The 20,188-nt window shown below is 34.8% G+C and overlaps 2 protein-coding genes across 3 annotated transcripts; one reads left to right on the top strand and one right to left on the bottom strand.

Moving 5' to 3' along the window:
- Positions 1-1,861: 1,861 nt before the first annotated feature.
- LOC136808618 (GTP-binding protein 4-like) lies at positions 1,862-12,687 on the bottom strand. The gene is made up of 14 exons (XM_067065156.1): positions 12,497-12,687; positions 8,059-8,117; positions 7,351-7,462; positions 7,106-7,209; positions 6,631-6,961; positions 6,380-6,442; positions 5,971-6,193; positions 5,470-5,685; positions 5,036-5,289; positions 4,665-4,711; positions 4,177-4,273; positions 3,762-3,833; positions 2,488-2,716; positions 1,862-2,027 (listed from the first exon to the last, which is right to left on the bottom strand). Exons 1-14 carry the CDS (start codon positions 12,542-12,544, stop codon positions 1,942-1,944), a joined length of 1,941 nt encoding a protein of 646 aa, XP_066921257.1. The 5' UTR covers positions 12,545-12,687; the 3' UTR covers positions 1,862-1,941.
- Positions 12,688-12,766: 79 nt separating this feature from the next.
- Positions 12,767-20,072, top strand: LOC136808619 (metaxin-2-like). 2 transcript variants are annotated; one of them, XM_067065157.1, is made up of 10 exons: positions 12,767-12,926; positions 16,221-16,268; positions 16,361-16,404; positions 16,530-16,611; positions 17,060-17,133; positions 17,307-17,399; positions 17,857-17,895; positions 18,465-18,587; positions 18,873-18,949; positions 19,828-20,072. In XM_067065157.1, the coding sequence occupies exons 1-10, from the start codon at positions 12,890-12,892 to the stop codon at positions 19,994-19,996; spliced, it is 786 nt and encodes a 261-aa protein (XP_066921258.1). In that variant the 5' UTR covers positions 12,767-12,889; the 3' UTR covers positions 19,997-20,072. The 2 variants fall into 2 exon arrangements, with proteins under 2 accessions (XP_066921258.1, XP_066921259.1); XM_067065158.1 differs by lacking the exon at positions 16,221-16,268 and having other exon boundaries at positions 12,808-12,926.
- Positions 20,073-20,188: the final 116 nt, after the last annotated feature.

The following is a 20,188-nucleotide window of genomic DNA, read 5'->3' as shown; positions in this document are numbered from 1 at the left end:
CGGAGTCGACCCAAACTTACAGTACTTTTACTTTTTATTCAGGTTGGAGCATGGAAAGTGGACAAATTCAATGCAAAAGTGTTTTCTACACCTCATTTATTTCAAAGGAGCACCAAAGAATTTGAAAAGCCTGGATTTATGTTGAATTGCACTACTTCTTCGCTCGCTCCCCAGCAACGGTCGATCGATCCCCGAAATTCTTGGCTCATAACGATGTCCTGATTACAGCTTATATGGACCAAAATGATGGCAGGAACCACATAACAGCCACATGGAATTATTATGATGACATTTAGCATTCCTTATGGGCAAAAGAGACCAGATTTGATAGCAATGAGTTTGCCTCAAAAGGCTTACGGTTTTTGGAAACTTTGCAACTGTCGCCGACTATGCCATCTAGTTTCACGGTAGCCGATACCCTTCAAAAGCTTCAGGAGCTATGAATACTGACTGAAAGTGTTGTTTAGATAGTTGGGGAATACTTTTACACCATTTTTGATGTTGTAGCTGCTTCTGGAAACACATTATCATCAAAATACTTCAAAATTGTATATATTGGATTTTTTTAGCCGAAAATCGTGATTTTTGGCAAAAGTGACCGATATTTGGGAGGCTGGTGTGACACATACAGATTTTTCTGGATGCTGATTTTTGGTAGATTACTTCAAATGATGTATAGATTGATGAATAGCCAAAGACAGATTTTTTAATTAATTTCCCCCCACTTTTATTTGCTCTAGAAGTGAAAAATGCAAAAAAAGTGACATTACCGCAAAACGTGAAAAAAAACTGTGGTTTACGTGATGCTACCATTTTTGTTGGAATATTTTATTTGGATTGGTACTTGGTCTAAAAGTTGTAGAATTTAAGTAGCTTTTCAGGGATACCTTACTTTTTTTCTAAAGATTCCTAGTTCTTGAGTTATGATCAAATAACTGAACATGTCTATTTTCTGAAAAAATGTTGCGCGCTGACAGCGTGAAAATTTAAAAAGTTGCGCGCTGGAAAGGTTAAAGCAATCTGCTTCAAATTATCTTTCCAAAAAGGTATTAATTCTATGTTTTTAGTTATTTGTCTTTCCCTAAAGGAAAAAGTATGAACTGTCGATTTTTTTGCCACAGACTTTCGCAAGTTCACGATTTTTCGGTCAAATCGCAAGTTCCGCAAAAAATTCCGGTGCGAAAGTTACTTCGCTCACGAAATATGGTCAAATCTGTTTATTCTCGTGAAATATAGTTGGATGAGCTACTCGCGAAAATAAATTCCCAAATTCTCGCGAGTTTTTCCTTTAGAGTAAAAAGCAAGTTTCCTCAAGAAAATTTTCGTCTCTTGGGTTTGGTTTTATTTTTAATCAAAAAATATGCAAAACAAATCAATTTAAGATATACGCAAGCTTTAACTGTAAACGACTATGGGCAGCTGTATCTTTATTCCATTAGGTCACAATTGCTGATCCATAAACTTATATAAGGACTTTCGAGCGGATCTCTGAATATGGTTGCTACTAGTCTGAAGAAGTTTGGTTAACGGTTAGGTTGAGCCATCCCCAAACGAAAAAGAGAAAAGATTTAAAAGAACCGCCATCCTAGGCAGATTCCTTTACGTAGCCTTACAATTTAAAATGAGTTGAGTAAGATTTAGTTTCGCAAATGAACTTAAACTCAGCTGTTTTTTACTCCCCAAAATGCATTTTTACCAAAAATCAAAACTTTTTGGGACCTTTTCGTCAAAACCGATGTCAAAAGTCAATTTTTAAATTCTCTCATGAGATTTTACGATATTAATTTTTGCGAAAAAGCGGAGAATAATATTTCCTGGAGTATGTTGTAAAGGTTCGGAAGATTAAAAAAAGAAGACTCTGTTTTTGGCTCAATAATTTTCTTTACCACGACACACCCAAAATAATAAAAATTTGTCATATATAAAATCATGAAAAACAATTTAACGACGGTCAGTTTTCCCTTGTTTTCGCTTTCCAGAGAACAAATGTTTGGGCATTTTTTCGTGAATGTGACGGTCCGATTCGCCTGAAAGAAATGGTCAATAGTAAGGGTTAGATTTGAGACGTGTGCAGTGCTCACAATGGTCATTTAATTCAAGCAAGTTCCCTGCTTAAAAGCTGCCTGCCTAAATACAAGCTTTGTTTCTACCATTTCTGAGAAGGAACGAGTTTACATACTCTCGGGTACCTAATAGCCGGGGGGTTGGAAAAAATCTCAAAATTTAATAAGCGGGGGGGGGGGGAGGTTGGAATAAAAATGTCCTGGGTGGAAAATGTTTGAAAAGGAGGCTAATACAGCAGAATTAAGACAAAAATGGGAACTTTCAAAAACATTTTCCCAAAAATTAATAAGCGGGAGGGAGGTTGGAATAAGATTGTCCTGGGTGGAAAATTTTCGAAAAATTAATTAACGGGGGGGGGACGGCTATTAGGTACCCGATAGTAAGCAGAATATCTTCCTCTCATTCTACAGGAAGAAAACTTACCAGCTTTCCCCATGTAATTCATTTTTCGTTGACTCAATCTTGCCTTCTTTTTTGCTTTCTCGCGATCTTCGGGATTCTTGATACCGCTCTTGTCGCGCGGCGTGTTTAAGCTCTTGGAACGGTGAGCAGCGGCCGATTGACTCCTTGCTTCGCTCTTTTCCAACTTTCGTTTTTTGACAATTTTCTTGACGGCTGATCGAGATCGAGGCTTAGACTCTCCGTCGCTATTCTAAAATGGTAGAAGGAGAAAATTAAAGTCAAAGGTCACTTTAGGGCTCTGACCATAGTGATTTTTTAATATTTGCCACGACAAAATACAAATTTCAGCCTGCATTAGCTAACAAAACTTTGGCATGTTATACATTTTCTGTTAGGCCAACTATCCTTAAGTCTGGAAATTTATGAATCGAAATGAAAAAAAAATTGATAAAGAAGAAAATGAATACTGCAAAGAAGGGTATTTCAACTTTGAAGAGCTAATTTTCGGCGATTTTGAAAAGATTTCTTTTACCGAACTAAAAATAGAACTCAAAATCTTGAAAAGAGTGCTTTTTCACCCATTTTTCATAGATAAACAGTCAATTGTTCTCTTTAATGACACGTGGTTCGCGCAATGTTTACATTTTACTACTTTAATGTCCCTTTAATGTTCAAATACTAAAATCAATCTTTCGACTATGGTCAGAGCCCGTAAGTAAGTTGCGTAATGTTGTGTCTATTTACAGCCGGTCAATTTGGATATTTGTTTGAATTTGAATTGGAAGCTACAGTCTTAGCTAGCTAGTCAATTAGCCGAGAGCTGGTGTTTTGATGTTTTGGGCTCAACGAGCTAACTAAAATTGACCCTTAGCTTAAGCGCTTCCTGGAACTTTTAATATCCTAGACCAATGCAGTTGACTCTTGTTAATTCGATTTTCAAGGGGCCAAGGATTTTCAAGGGGCCAAGAATTTTCTTCGAATTATAGAAAGATTTGGATCATGGAGAGAATTTCGGGACGAGATGGAGTTTTTACAAGCTCTTATTTGATTTGGTTGGTCGTTAAGATGTAATAAAAGAATCTTATTACTTTTTCTAAAGAACGCGTCATCTCCATCACTTTAAATGACCAATTAGAGAAGATCTTGTAAAAACTCCAAGGCATCTCAGAATTTTGTATGAATCTCAAGGCTAAGGGGACAAATGTTTTAGTTCGAATTACAGAAAGATTATTATTGCATAGGACGGATTAGGACTTTCAATGTTATTCATAGAGATAGAGAACTATCTTGCATACCATTTCGACATCTCCGTCTAGTTCCATTGCTTCTTCGCTCTTTCGTTTACGCGATCGCCCGAAGTTCTCCAACTAAAATATTATGAATATCGAGAATAAATAATAGTTAAAATACGATAAATAGTTAAAATACGATAAATATTTTACGAGTTCCAAGATTTTTCCGTTATAATGTCATGCGCTATCGTCAACTAAATTTGATAAAGATACCTGAAGCCAGTTTGTGTATTTGCAATTATGAGGCCGGTGGAGTGACTGAAACGGTTTGAAGCAACCCGTAATTCTGACCCGTAAAACCGAGGAAAAAGACTCAAAGCGACAGGGGGACAGAAAAGATCCTGCAATGATTTATACAGCAGATTTCTAGGATAGTCAACAAACAACCCCAAATATGTTCACAAATTTTAAAACGTACCCGAATAGAAGCTTTTCTTGGCAAGACAGGACCGTTGCTTGCTTGTCCTTTCTTCAGTCGATGTTCTTGTAAACGAATTTTCTTTTCTTTACGAATCCTGGTAAAAGAAGTTATCCAAAAGAGAGCTACAAATTGAACTAATAATTTTAATCAACTTTTCATATCTTACGTACCACTACCATTACTGAAAAAGCAATACAATTAAATTACGTCAGCGCAAGCAAACTGGGTATATGAAAGTGGTATGGGTTCCTTTATCAAAACTCGAGAGGCTCTCTGAAGACTATAAAATCAATTTCTCTCTAAGAGGGTCACATTTCCCAAAATTTGACTAAAATCGACCAAAATGTAAAAGAAAATCTAAAAGGTTTTGTGTCTTTTAAGGGTCCGTCTGTTCGGGCACACCTGTCATTTCATTTTAACCTAGTAGTCTGGGTTGTTAGAATTCAAAAGCAGAGTTTTAAGTTGTCATACAAACATTTTCTTACAGTTCAGCTGTTTTCCTGATTTCCTCGTCTTCTGAATTCTCTTCTTCCTAAACAACGAAAATGAAATTGTAATTGTAAGGTTTCTTCTTCAGCGATGAGGAGATCACAGTGATTCCTCATCAATTGGACAACAATATTCGAATAAGAGTTTTGCCAATAGACCTTCAACATAACTTGAGTGAGATATCGCCATGTTGTAAAAGTGGTATTTCAAGATAAAAAGCTTTTCGGCTTACGCCATCATCAGTTATCAAATAAAAATAATCTTCAAAATTCATGTATCATTTTAGAGACCAACTTTGTCTCTAAGAGTCTAAGAAACTTGTCCGCAGACCTCAGACATACCACCTAATCATTCAAGACATACAAACCTCATCTGAATCATAGACGCCAGCTGCTTCTTTCAGCTCCTCCTCTTTTTCCAGTTGCTCCAGTTTCTCGAAGATATCCTCATCGATATAATCTGCAATATTCTTTCCATTGATAATCTCAGGAATGATATCATATTTTTCATCATCTTTGACAAAGTATAAGGCTTTGTCATCAAACTTGTACTCTTCCAAGAGCTCTTGCTCCAAATGTTTCTGTAGTTTGCGGTCGGAGCTGTCCACTTGCATGCTATTCACTGAAAATGAGAAAGGTTATACAAATTACACTTTGTTTTTGGTGTGCGTGATTTTCTAAGAACTTGATTTGTACAAATATTTCCCAAAGAAAACCTAGTATTTATGTACATTACAATACAATATATCACAAAACAGAGAAAAGACGCAAAAAGGAACTTGCTGATTAATACAAGACTTACTTTTCTTTTTAACTGCTTCAGGGATGAATGGAGGTCGTTCTTTATCATCACGAGGTTTAGGCATAGCAATATGAAGTCGGTTGACAACTTCATCCATTTTCTTAGCATTTTTCAATTTCACTTCCACGCGTTGAGCGAGGAGTCGATCACAAGCTTCCGATTTGACTTTCATCACACCTTCTTCTGATAGATTACTCATTGGGATGATTGGAACACCTTTAAGAAAAAATAAAAGATAATAATTCGATCAATCGGAGTCTAAAAATCTAAGTCAACCTAATAGTCAAAAAAGGTTTAAGATTTTACTGAGCCTTGTGTTGCATGTGTTATGTTACTGGGTATGATTTTACATATCGCTTAAAAAAAAGACTCAGCCAGGCGTGAAGTTTATAAACCTTTGCATGGGCCGTTTGAAAAGAGTAGGGAGAAGGAAATTAGGTTGGGAATGAATTAAAACATATCATATAAAAAATTAAAAAAGGAGGCAGGATGACTGCATACCATCTTCCTCAAATTGTTTAAATAATTCTTTTTTCTCATCGGGGAGTTCTTCCATTTTCATGATATCCACTTTATTCAAACATATGATGATTGGTTTGTTAGTAAACAAAGGTTTGATGCTGTTGTAAAGTTCAATCTGTTCAGCTAACGATTTATTGCACTGCTCACTGATATCCATGACATAAAGAACAGCTGCACGTAGATGTGCCAAAGCTGTGATAGCCTAAGAAAGTAAATATCCGATTGCAACTTAATTAAAAAGACAAACTAACAACAGTCTTCAATTTGTGTAAGACCTAAATATGTCTAACAAGAACTTAATTTGAAGCACAAAATCTGTAAATAGAGCAAGCAGTTCTGAAAGTGTTATGTTAGAGCTTGGATGCATGAGGATGACAAAAAGTGGTACCTGCATTTCAATTGTGTTACGCTCTTCCAAAGCATGATCCAAGATTCCAGGTGTATCAACAACCTAATGTTCAAGGTATAGTGGTTTAATTGAAATTGTAAAGTATTTTGTGTTTCTATACATAGTCTATGGGTCCATTTTCTTAACTAAACATCAAACTACTACCAGTAGCAAATGCAGTAACCAGGTGAACTCATTAAAACGAAACATTGAACTTTCAAATAGCCATTTTTAAGAAATGTAATACATACCTGCCAGCGTAAGTATTGGTAATCTGTGTGTCCAACATAAAGTGATTTTGTTGTGAAAGCGTAGGGCTGCACTTCAACATCTGCACGTGTTACTTTATTCATAAAACTTGATTTTCCCACATTAGGAAAACCTGTTAGTAAAAGAGTCCTTGTATTTGGATCAATAGACGGTAAACGAGACAAATGCTGACGGACTTGTTCAAGATATTGTAAACTTTGGTTTTGTCTTCTCATTATGGTACACATTCGACCAAGCGCAGCTTTTTTCAGTTGTTTACATCTATACATTGAGTCTCCATATTTCATTAAACGAGCATAATCTTTGGCAACACTAAGGAATAGGAATAAATAGTTTGATATATTGTAATTTAAGTTAAATACATATGAAGGTTGTCCTATTAAGTGAGTTAATCCAAGGTTGAAAAGGAATTCACAAGCTTGAGATTTTTTAGAGAAAGGAGGATTCTAAACTTACTTATCAATTAGATGTCTTGCTGTGTTGATTTGACCAAGAGCCAATTTGTAATGGTCTTTATCATACAAGACATTCATTAAATCTGCATAAAATGGATGTATATCCTAAAAATATAACAAAATAAAAAAAGTAATGAATAAGGTTAATTATAAATCCTTTGTTTCAATTAAAAAACACTAATAAAAAATGTAAGTTATTGACATATGGAAGATTTCATAACTTAGGTTCTTTCCTAAAATGTTTACCTCCATTCGTGGAAAATCGGTTATAATTTGAGTTAGTTTGTCATGGTAATTCTGTTGTGTGTATTTGATCTTTTTCAAATAGAATGATCTGATCCTTGTGATTTGGTATTGTCTAAAAATGAATTTGGAAAATTGAAGGGATTGATAGGACAAAGATAGCGTTGAATTTTTCAAAACACTTTTAGCTGCCATGAAGAAAATCCCCTTTCTTTATTCAAAACCATCTGATTACCTATTTGGTGTATTCAGAAGCATAATTTCAAACCCCGATTAGAACCCTCTATTTTTAAGAATCAGAAAAATTTTCAAAACAACCCCCCATTTATTAGCAACCTGAGAGTAGGACTTAAGGTCCATCACAACGGAGGGGCCATGCTTTAATAAACTTAATTTAATTGACATAGCAATTTTTGAGTTAATAAACTTAATTTTCAACCAACATAACAATTGTCAATGTGTTGGTATGCTTGGTGATAAATGGCAAAATATGTTTACTGTGCAAGGAAAAAAATTCATTGTGGAAATTCTTTAGAAGGTAAAATATCAAAAGATTTCAACAGGATTTTAGACACTGATGTTGATGATTAAAGCTTTTTCAGCCTCCTGATAATAAATAAACCTTATTAAATAGTGCAATGAAAGATTAAAGTAACTTTAGGAAGCACTTGGCTCTTCTTTAATTTTCAACAATATTATAAAGTAACTTACTTGTGAATTACAGTAGGAGTTTTCCTCTGAGTCTTTGATAGAACGATATCTATAAAATCCTAAAAATAGAATAAATTTAGATTGAATTTACTATCAATCATTTTGAGCCAAGAGATTGGTTTACTCTAAATTGCCTATTTGTGTATTATAGTCAGAATGTCAAGTTAGAAAGTTTTCCAACCAGTTCCAACATTCAAAATAGTTTACTTTTTGATAAAAATAGACACAGTTTCCTGTTTTCAGGAATTTTAAGTTAAATGAATACTATAACAAGAAATCTTTTTGAATTTGCAGTATTTGACATCTTTTGAGCAAAAACTTCAGCATGAATTTTCTATTGGCTCATCCTCAAGATTTTCAAAGATTTTTTTGATTAATTGAGAAATTTAATTGTATTTTTAAATGTTACCAATCTTGAAAACCTGCAATTTCTAGGCAAAGTTGCAACTATATGTGGTATAGCTGAGTAAGAAATACTGCAATAATTTACTACAAGCTTTTCTAGATCAATGGGGATTTTGTGATAGAAAAGGGCTTAATTTTGTAAAAAATATTCACATTTAAGGGGAAATTTCCTATTTTCTTTCATTTTTCACCACAAAAAAAAACTTTTGGTCTAGAAGAAAAAAGTTGTAAGTGGCACAAAAATGATTGTTCACCAATCTTAAGGATTTGCCAAAATTAAGACTTTGGGAGACTGCAAGGAGCTTCTGTTCTATTGTAAGTGAGATTTTCCTCCTTTTTCAACTATTTTTGACGACATAAACGTTGACCCCTCCCCCTTATGACCTGAAGCCGTTAAGGGGAGCCGTCCATATTCATTTGACAATGCAAAACGTCAAATTGACGTTATGAGGGGTGGAGGGTTTTCAAAAGTTAGTTAAAAGAACACATACACACACTGACATTCTTCTATGGAATTATTAACAATTTAGCCCCTTCGTATTTACGTAACTACCTGCCAGTAAGACTTACAGCACCAGGTGGCCTTAGAACAAGAAATCCTATTTATCCTCTTAATATACGAACTGAGCGTTTCCGTAACACTTTTTTTCCGTACTGCATATCTCAGTGGAATGTTCTGGGAGGTAATATACGAGATCTACCTTCAATTAAAACTTTCAAAAAAGCAATCTATGAATTTTTGAGACCCAAGGAAATTCATGTTTTTGATGTTCCTGACATTCAAGGAGTGATCTTTCTTAATCGACTTCGGGTCGGTTTAGACATGGCTTCCGCGACACTTTAGACCCTTTCTGTGGTTGCCGAACTAACTCTGTTGAAAACACTCAGCACTTTCTTCTGCACTGCTCTATATATTCCCATGCAAGACAATCTTTGTTCGACAAACTTCAGACCCTAGGCATTATTTTTCATCCGCCGCTTAACCCTCCTTTTTTCTGTCGGCTTTTATTATATGGGGATGAAAGTTTGACTTCAAATCTAAATAAATCTATTCTTTGTTCTGTTGTTGAATTTCTTAACGAAACTGGAAGGTTTAGCGGTGCTTTATTTTAGGCTTTTACCTAACAATTGTAGCTTCCTTCTCCAAGATTTTTTCTTTATTTACTTGTTTATTTATTTTCACATAGTCTAGTACCTCTGGCGATATAACGTTAGTTCCTAGCGGGGGGAGGGACTATATTTTATGTTTAAGTAATGTTTTGTAATATGTTCGTAGTGTACACGTGTTTTTGTTTCAATAAAGAAGAAAAAAAAAAAAATCTATATTAATTATCTCCATCGCTCCCTAGAAAACTCAGTAACTATTCATTTTGCTGACGTCACTAGTCTTATTTGCTGTGATGAATCTAAATCTGAGCATCTGAACAGAGAGGTTAACAGGGATCTTGCTTTATTGGTCCATTGGCTGATAGCATTTTTTAAAGCTTATGATTAGTTATCGATTATTTATCGATCTATCATCAATCTTTTATCGATCTCGATTTACGATCGATAACAATTCGATTTACGATCGATAAGGCCAAAAAAAAAAGTAGTTTTGTTTCCGGAAATGCGGGTGACGAAAAAAAAGTCTCACCCGGGCGGCCGGAAAATATTTTTTTTTTTCAATTTTCCTAGTAAAACTCTAATTGACGTGTACGAAAAAATAATCCAGGTTCGATGTCTCTTTACTTGAAAAAACGAAATTTTAAGAAGAAGCTGTACTCTAAGGTAATTCTATTCACAACAACATAAAACAGGAAAGTAGAAAACATTTGTGACAGAAGATTTTCTTTTTCAAAACACAAGTGACATACGTAAATCTTTGAATACAATCGTTAAATGGATCGTAAAATGGAAAATAAACTCTTTATAAATCTTTGAATACAATCGTTAAATGGATCGTAAAATCGTAAAATGGAAAATAAACTCTTTATGTATCTTTTTTATTGCGACGAGCTCACTGTTTTTTTCTATTTGCGGCCGGGTGAGATATATTTTTTCAAAAAAAAAGTTCACGCGGCCGATTTCCGGAAACAAGACTACTTTTTTTTTTGGCCTAACAAATCGATTAAAGATCGATGAAGAATCGATTAACGATCGATGATGAATCGATTAACGATCGATGACAAATTGATTAACGATCGATGACGAATCGATATACTCGATTGAAATACTAGCTCGATAATGGATCAACGAAGGATCGATACTCAAGACTTTTTAATGGCTGAATCTTCCATCGATCTCCCATCCGGATCGTTAAGTAATCCATCGATCACATATCGATCCGTCATCGAGGCGTTCCGATGATCGATCCTATCGAGCGCGGACGTCTGGTATGCTTTATTTGACTCACATATAAACTATTGTCTTCAAACTTTAGGTCATACCACTCAAGCCTCTTTCGAAAAAGTTCTTCAAAATAAAGCCTTGCGAGTTATACACTTTTAACATAGCAGACACTCGGCTCGCCCACTCTTTATTAGATCTTCTATTTCAGTGTAGACCTAAAGCTCTAAAACAGCATCTAATAACATGAAAACCAGAATATGATTCTTCAACGGGAATCAAAACTATAAAGTGCACTTACAAACATCAATTTGTCAGATCTAACAAAATTAAAAACCACACTGTCATCATTGACAATAAAACAAACAATTTTCTGTCAAGAGCCTTGTAAACATTCCAACAACTTCCAACCAGCTCAGTCTACCATTTTTAGCGCGGTCCGAGGATTGAGCGGGGAACGCTCCGCGAACTCTTGCGCGGGTGAAAACTTCAATCTGTCAATCATTTTCTCAAGCGAAGAGTATGCGAAGCGATTCTAGCTTTACGATAGTGCCGCGGGACATCAATGGATAGTATTCAATCATCATTATCCCTTTATTTGTATTCCTAGAACTTTTGCAAAAAAAAGGAAAAATAGAAAAGTTGTATTTTTTACTGCTCTATTCACATACTGAATTTGAAAGATCTTCTATGTGGCGTTTTTTTGCAAACTTCAAAAAACTGATTTTTGTCCCGCCTTTGCGGGACTTTGGCTTAAGTGCTTGAGTGCAGCATAGGGTACAAAGTCCAAACATGCGTTTCCCGTAATTTTTGTATGAAGAGTTAGGTCTATACTCCAGGCGTAGTTAATCGATATAATCGATACTCTTGAGTAATCTATAAATAATCGATAAGTAATCGATGGATTAGATATCGATTAACCGATAGAATCGATAGGTAATCAGACCTTCAAAAATCTTGAGTATCGATCAGCGATCGATTATTTCCAAGCTATCGATTACTTATCGATCACATATCGACTACATACAACCTATCGATTACTTATCAATCATGTATTGATTGTTAACACAATCGACGATTACTTATCGTTCGTGCATTGATTACTTATCAATTATTTACTTATCTTCGCTCACGTAACGTTATCGATTATATATCGATCGTGACCGACAGCTGTGATCGATAGCCGATCGATTTTTAATCGATACTTAATTTAATCGAAGTATAATCGATAAACAATCGATGACAAAATTGATCGATAAATAATCGAGCTTTGAAAAAATCTTTAGTATCGATTACCTAACGATTCTATCGGTTAATCGATATCTAATCCATCGATTACTTATCGATTATTTATCGATTACTCAAAATTATCGATTATATCAATTAACTACGCCTGGTATACTGTATTTGGCCAATCAAAAAACAACTCAAAGTAAAGAACTGCCTTTTTGCTCTCGACCATATTCAAAATAATCTACCTAAATACTTTTTAAACTACCTTAGATACTCTCCTGTACACGAAGGTACAAGACAGTCACCCAAGAAACTTGAACCACCAACAACCAATACGGTAAAGTATGGCTCTTACAGTGTAGCTTCCCTGATAACTAAGGACTGGAACGAACTCCATACCAAATGCTCTAAGCAAACTAACTTTTCTCATAAAATAAAGATTGACTGGAAAAGTAAGTTAAAAAACGAATACCTTTGACGTTGGAATAACTTGGATCTTCTTAAAATTGTATTGAGCCATGCTTGAAGATCTTTGGTTGACGTCCTCAGTCCTCCTTGAGGAATTTGGTTTCTTGAGATCGAATCTAGACTAAAAATTCGATGGAATGTTTATCTCGTGTTTTGAAACGTGCTTTTTGTTCGCAGCCTCGTTTTGAAAGATTTAAAGGGTCTTTTTGTCTCGATAAATATTCGAAAAGCAAAAAAGTAAAGTAAGAAGAAGTAGGGTGGGCAAGACAATAACATTAAGGTGTACATTAGGTCCGCAGTCAATTTCAAATAAGTTCAAAAAACTGAAAGACTGAACAAAACTCAGCCAGTCAGCTCAAACTCTGAACTGATCCAAAACCAAATTTTGATCATATTGATGTCATTGAGAAGAAGTGTAATGGATGCACTTGCAGGTATATTTTTTCATATTTTGCTTTAAAGTGTCACTAGAATTACAGCTATAGCCAAAATGTTTGGTGAATTGAAATTGTGGCATTTGGGCAAGTTCCCAAAGTTCCAGTATAGGACATTTTCGCCAAATTTAATTTTGAGAAAGTATTTTACGATTTTTCCAAATTTCCTACTATAAGTTGGTAATGTAGACATCCCTCATCTAATTTTGACACCCTTTGTCAGGTCAGGCAGTCTAGCACGTGCGTTTGCGTTTGGTTTGGGAACGCGAAAAACGAACACGAGCCACCCATGTCTAAATTTTTCAATATATCTCAAAAGCTAACAGATTTTTTGAAATTCTGTAAAAAGGTCCAAGTTCCTGAATAGTTTTACTATGTTCTGTAAAGAAATCATAACCATCAGTCAAATACTCGATCATCTATTTAAGATTGAAGACAAAAATTTGCGAAGAAAAGTAAACCTTGAGCACAAAAAATGCTTTTTTAAACACTTTTTTCCACCGAAAAACAAATAACTTTTATTAGGGTGGACAGGCCAAAATTTTCCCCTTAATTTTTGGAAACCAAACTAATTTTATTTGAAAGTCCTTACCTTTGTGAGAAAAATGAGGGGTCATTTATAAGAATTGGTTAAGTATTCCCAAAGTTATTCCATTTTCAAAACACAAAAAAATCACCTTTTCAAAGAATCGCCTCCTTACACCACGCCAGCAAGAAATAATTTTCTGAAGCACCAAAATCGCGCCAAAAATGGCGGATGAAATCTAGTCTTCCGTGTGGCGGGGTGTGGAGAGTTTTGCCGGTGCGGTCTGAAAATCATCATCTTGTTTTAGAATGAGAATTTCAGAGAATTCCATTCGGTTCCAGTTCCCTTGGTCTTTTTCTCATCCAATCAGATCGCGCGATTTCACTTTCCCTTTCTCTAGTCCATTAAGACTACGGTATTTGAGTCATGTGACATCTCTATTGAAAAAAGCGCGCTGACTAAAATAGAAATACAGGGGGTCACACTACTGGCTACAGGAACTGAAAGCAAGCAATTAAGGCCAATATTTTTGTTTCTTCTGAAGGACAAAAGGTATACGAAGCTTTACTGAAGGAGGGATAAAGCTGGGACTATCTATTTAAAAGATATCGACAAAAAAAGGCACTTTTTGGGTGATAATTAAGATTTTATTTAGAAACTTTAATTCACTTACCCCCATCTCGGGCCCCCTAATATGAGCAAGAGAACCATGTTGGCCACCCCTACTGAAAATTTCAGATCAAAATAAACAAGGGATTTTAATTCCTGTAACTCAAAGAAAATTGGAAAAAGCTGGTTTTTGACTGTTTCTGATCATAAAGTGCTATTTAAGCTATGTAATTTATGTTTGTATTTCTAGAAAGCTTACCCATTCATCGTCAATATATTTTTTATTTGAAAGTAATCTCTTCATGGAATAAAAAGATATAGTCAAATCTTGTAGGGTCATTTTTCAAAAAAATAATTCCAAAATCGATTTTCGCATTTCGCCATTTTACCCTACGCAAACGCACATGCTGTGCTAATCATGTGACAACTAACTGTGCACGCACGTATTTTAACTCATGGTAATTTCGATATTTCGACCAGTGATCCTTGAAAAAATCAATTTCATTAATGGCTGAACCATCATATCAATATTTTTTTGTAAAACCATGTTTTTAAAAACGGTTTTTAAAACATGTTAAAAAACACTTGCTCTGAAAGCACCGGAAGAGCTCCTGAGCTTCCCTGAGAAAAAAATAGTGTTTTTTAGCTGCTCCGGAAAACTCTGGAAGTTTCCGGAGCGCCAGGGGGGTCCTGGGTAGACCACACAGAATTTCTGAGGGAAAAAGTTTCACCAAAATTTAAACGGTGAGTAAACAAAGTTTTGAAATTTCAAGGCAATTGGATTAAAAACAGTACAGTAAAAAAGAATTGAATTTCCGATGCCTTTTGCGAGAAGAACATGGATTTTTCATTGGAATTTTTCCGACGACCACACTGGAAAAAAAATTCTGAGGCTAGAAAAAATTACAAATTCTACTGTTAACGGCTCTAACAACATAGGCGGATTGGTCAAAACATGGGATTGTTGATATATCTGGACTGTATTTTCACTTAGTTGTTTAAATCTCTTTGACAACAAGTTTGTTTTGATACTTCAACCAAGTTTATCAATCAAACTTTCTTCACCATCCCATAATCACAACCACAATAAGTATTTTAAAAGTATGTTAAAAGTACATAATTTGAAAAAGTAATTAACATTAATCACACACGCTGCTCACATCTTGACACCATTTTTTTGTTTTGTGTTGTTTTTCTCTAGAGACTTTTATATTTGTGTTCAGTCGCTTTCCCGACCTGGTGAGAGTAGTGTCAAATTATTTGCTATCTATGATTAGCGGTATGTCAATTAAATGACTTTAGAGGTTTGGTGAATTCGTGGCCGAATTGCAATGTTTTGTCAGATAGTCTCAAGTTTGAGCCATTGACGATACGACGTCCGACAGGGGTAACAGAAATTTTCTGGAATGGCCCAAACGTCACTATATCAGGATTAGAAACTAGGCTAGTCTTGCCACTTACATCTTTTGCTTTGCAACAATACAATGTTGACAAATTAGACGCAACACATTGACAAGTAATAACTATGAGAAGTTTATATTAAAATCTGCAACAAAAACAAAAGTAGTCTCTTCTTCTGATTGCTTCACAGTGCTCCTCTGAAAGATTGCCACATTTCTCAGGCCCTTCTTTTTGGCGCCCATGGCCTTTCAGTACCTTACACAATGGGCGGCTGTAAAAACGTACCCTTCATAATACCTCTTTTATTTGTTTCAATTTGTGACCCTAAGATGTAGGCTATTTCTCATCTACAAATCTCTGAAGAAAGCAAGATTTTGATACAAGAAAGTGCCGTAAAAAATCATTGAATAAAAGTTTCAAGTTGTATTTCAAGCAGGGGCTTGAGATATGGCTTTCACTAAAACACTAACACAATAAAACCCTTTCTTCACTATACGGTAAACAATTTCAAGATTTGTTTGGGGCTTTAATGCTTTGAAATTTCATAACCAGAAAGGTTATCATTCCGGGCAGTATATCTCAATGCTCCCACCTATTAGATTTCATATTATTTTGCTGTAGATCAATTTTGACTTTGCACTAATAATGCCAAGGAAATATTTAGTTTAAACTTTTACTAATTATGCATCAGTGTTATTCTTTTAAAACTGGGGTTTGCAGGGTTGTTTTGAATATTACTTTTTATATTTTTTTTTTAGTTTCAAATGACTGGGAAATTTCTTTTGAGGTTTATCATTCATTAGAGGGTAAGAGCTTTACATTATTATGATCTTGAAAGTGATGTCACTAATACAATGCTGATCCTTGTTCTAACTTTGCATTATTTGTTAACTTTTAGAACAGCAATTGTTACCTGAAATTGCAAGTTGTTTATCGATAAAAGTGAGTTATGATTTGATTTCAAAGTTTTTCTCTCATTTTATACTTATCCTATATGTAATAACTGATTTTAGAATCAAATTATTTTATAATGATGTGCATCCTTCTGAACCTCTTTGTTTTTCCAGGCTTTACTTGCTATACACAACTTAGATGATCGTTATACAGTTCAAATGAGGTCAAATGCTGAGCAAATGGCACCAAAACAAGGTCTTTTCATACTTGTTTAGACTTTCTAAAATCTTGAAGATCGCATCATTTTGATTTATACTCGGAAGACGGTTTTACACAATCGAACGATAATGTGTCATGTGTGTCTGTACAAGTTTAAAGCAATTTTTCAAGAAAGTTTTACTTTAACAAACATTGAAGGAGAAAAATAGTAACAAATTATTTTAGCCAAAATAGTGCTGTGCTTGATACGTAAGGATAGCTCAAAGGAAAGTAATTTCCTTTGGTATTTATCCTCCATTAAAATTTTCTTTCTTTGGACTACCATTGTTCTGACTAAAACTGGAGGAATAATTTTGTGATACGATGTTATGAATTTGACTTTGTTCGCAGGACGATTTTCACGGTTGACAAAGAGGCTTCCAAAATTTTTAATGCACTATTTAACTAACTGTGAGGTAAATGTTTTCAAAATTTTCTCTTGTAGGCGATCTTCCATTCCTCCGTCACAAAAATCATGTCATCGGGGGATCAGATATAATGAACTTTTTAAAAGAAAAGGTAATAAATGTCTTCTTTGTTTTAAAAATTTTCTTTATTAAATTCCTTAATCCATTCTTTTTCTTGTCTCCAAACAGACCGATATATACGGAAATTTCAAAACTATTTTCCATGCGCTACGCTAGACGTTGTGGTCGGTATCATCTGAACTTTAGTAATTTTGTCTTTTTAAGGAATATGTGTTGAATACTGAACAAACACCGGAAGAAAATGTCATAAACCTTGGCGTGTTGTCGCTCATCCAATCCAAACTTATTCCTGCCGAGGTAGATGCAATCATTTGATCCACTTAAATGATTAATCCAATAAATACTTTCTAATTCAAGTGTCTCTACAAGTCGAACAAGAGTTCCTACTCACACTACATACTATTTTACGCTATACGATGTCACCTTTGTGAAAATTTTAAGGGCAATCTTTAATATCGTCAACTTTTTGTTGGAGTTTGATAAGGACGGGTAAATAAGAAGACGATATCTGCTACATAGCGTACGAAGAAACGAACAGAATTTGCATCTTAATTTATATTATGTTTTATGATCTTATCACTTTTCAACTTTTTAGTTTTCAACTTGAAAACTAAACACTCCACTTTTTTCGGACACACTGTATATTGCTAGATTATACGAGAATATTGCGGAAAAATCTCGGTACTTGTAAATTATCGTATTGTATTCGAAATCATGGAATAACTCTTACTTAGCTTTTTTTATTTTCCTTTAGATGCTGGTCACTTGGATCAACAGTAAAAATGCAATCGAGGTGAGGAAGTTTGATAAATAACAACTTTTAGAGAGTGGCACTATTACACAAGTTTCTTTTTCTAAACTTATCCATGTAGAACAAGCAATTTAAATTGTAAAGTGTCTCATTTTTTAACAAGCATAATGTTTATAAGTACTTCTGACGTGACTCTTCATCTCCAAAATCAAAACAAGTATAATCACCATAATATACTGCATCAAAATTCAAGAATTGATACGCTATTTTTCTTTTGACCTCCATATTTAAAGTTGAATTGACGAAAAAATGACGATGTGTGCAAGCTGGTTTGCCCAACCTCTGTACACTTTTTTTTCTTTATAAGCAGCCATATTGCTGAGACTCGAGCCCTCTAATGAGCAGACTTTTGTTCACTATTTCGTAAAGTAAAAGATTTCTCGATAATCTAAGCATGCAAACGATAGCCATTGACCCAATAAGCATAAATATGGTAGAATATCAGGGGGGTCAAAGCAAATTTTAAAGCAAACTAGCTAGGATTCTAAGCAACCCCAGACCTGACCCGAAAATTGGAGTAGTTTACAAAAAAATGTGATTTTATTTTTTAGACCAGTAAAAGATACGGTTTTGAAAAGCCTGAACCACTAAAGACCATCCTATACTTCCAAAAACGTCAACAAGTGCAACGATATTTGAACGAAGTTGGCTGGCTCAACAAGTCAGAAGAAACGGTATATTTTTTAAACATACCACTCTCCTCAAGGTTTTAAATTACTACAAGATGAACGCGTTAAAAATAGGGTTCTGAAAATTGAGCACCTAGTTAATCTAATAAGGATCGTTGTATAATTCGAAATATACAGCTTGGAGGAAATTCGAATCCTCTCTTTTTTAAAGATGGAAAATCCCACCTCAGTCCAACCCTTTACTATAGTGTCCATGGATCTGGACTGGTATCTAGAATTTATTTTTATCTGAAACACTCTCAATTTAAGAAGCTTTTTGTATTTTTTCAGGTTGGAAGGGAAATCCAAGAAATGTTTGCATATTTCTCCAAACGACTAGAAAACAATAAATATTTGACTGGCGAATCGTAAGTTTTTTAATTTGTATTTGTCTTTGTCTTTGGCAACGGTGTTATATTTTTTCAAACCACCTCATCGTTTTTATTAAAAACAGGAAAAAAACAGGAGCAGGTCGGTAGAAAGGAATCATACTTTTTGATAACGATTTTTTGCTGAAGTATAATTGTGGATGTTTTTGCGTCTAACCAACGGAACTTCGTTACGAGGGCGCAACCCCGGGGGGGGGCAGCTGGGCAAAAGGACCGACGGGTATGTGCGGGTCCTAAGGGTACCTTTTCCAATATGTTTAAAATGCACTGTAAGGGTCGGAAAAACTAGAGATGCATTGTAAGGGTAGAAATTTCAGAAAATTATTGAAAAATCTAGATATTTTGAACAAAAATGCTAGAATTTTGACCATTTTTTGCACGAAAGGGATTGAAAGTTTGGGGGAAAATGCACTCTAAGGGTATGATTTTCACTGATTTTTGCTGCACTGTAAGGGTGCAATTTTAAAAGCCAATTTTTGGCCCGCACATACCGTCAGTCCGCAAACCCAGTGCCCCCCCCCCCGGGGGCGCAATCAGTTCATTTCAACCGTGAAATGGTCTTTACTCACCAACTAACCTTTCCAACAGTTACGCTATCAACTACCATATTACTTTAAATAATTGTAACAAAAAAATTTATCCCAATTCAATGCTTAGAAACAAAAGTGAGCCTCCACTTTTGATTTTACAGATAGACGTTGTAGTTATGACACAAGTTAACGGGACTAGAGCTAGTTGCTACCTGTTCGTCAACTTGAAATAAACTATTACATACATACATACATACATACAAAGGAGTAAGTACGAGTTTGGTTCGGTTTCACTTAAACTCTCTTTATTTTCTCGATTCATTTTAGGTTAACGGAAGCCGATGTGTTTTTATTTGGTCATCTACAAGCAATCATTGAATGTCCCTTGGAAGAAAATATTTTATCAAAAGTTTTAGCGCAATTTCCACGATTACAAAAATTCTGTTTAAATTTTAACCAACTTCATCTTGGGCAACAAGCTATGTTGTTTTCTTAACCCAATTATTTTTCAATTCTAGTTTGTATATTTTGTAAATTTTTATCATGGAATAAAACCAGAATTATTATTTTGATACGTGTTCTATACAATCGCTTCCATTGCTTTACATGGTTCCGACTGGTCAGGGAAAACCTGGAAATCTGGAAAACCTGGAAAACCTGGAAATTGTACTATTTTTTGTAAAAGTCA

This window comes from Clytia hemisphaerica, unplaced genomic scaffold (assembly GCF_902728285.1).
Source record: "Clytia hemisphaerica strain Z4C2 unplaced genomic scaffold, Clytia hemisphaerica genome assembly, whole genome shotgun sequence".
NCBI classification, from domain to species: Eukaryota; Metazoa; Cnidaria; class Hydrozoa; order Leptothecata; family Clytiidae; genus Clytia; species Clytia hemisphaerica.
The sequence above is the reverse complement of the archived record's forward strand: the minus strand, read 5'-3'. Positions and strand labels throughout refer to the sequence as shown.

Excerpts from the sequence above, each read along its gene's own strand:
- LOC136808618 (XM_067065156.1), bottom strand. The coding sequence starts at position 12,544 with ATGGCTCAATACAATTTTAAGAAGATCCAAGTTATTCCAACGTCAAAG. Across the intron at positions 6,443-6,630 it reads ACCAATACTTACGCTGGCAG|GTTGTTGATACACCTGGAAT; the intron begins GTATGTATTACA and ends CTTGAACATTAG. Across the intron at positions 2,028-2,487 it reads GAATTACATGGGGAAAGCTG|GCGAATCGGACCGTCACATT; the intron begins GTAAGTTTTCTT and ends CATTTCTTTCAG.
- LOC136808619 (XM_067065157.1), top strand. The coding sequence starts at position 12,890 with ATGTCATTGAGAAGAAGTGTAATGGATGCACTTGCAG. Across the intron at positions 17,134-17,306 it reads TGAACTTTTTAAAAGAAAAG|GAATATGTGTTGAATACTGA; the intron begins GTAATAAATGTC and ends TGTCTTTTTAAG. Across the intron at positions 18,588-18,872 it reads TCAACAAGTCAGAAGAAACG|GTTGGAAGGGAAATCCAAGA; the intron begins GTATATTTTTTA and ends GTATTTTTTCAG.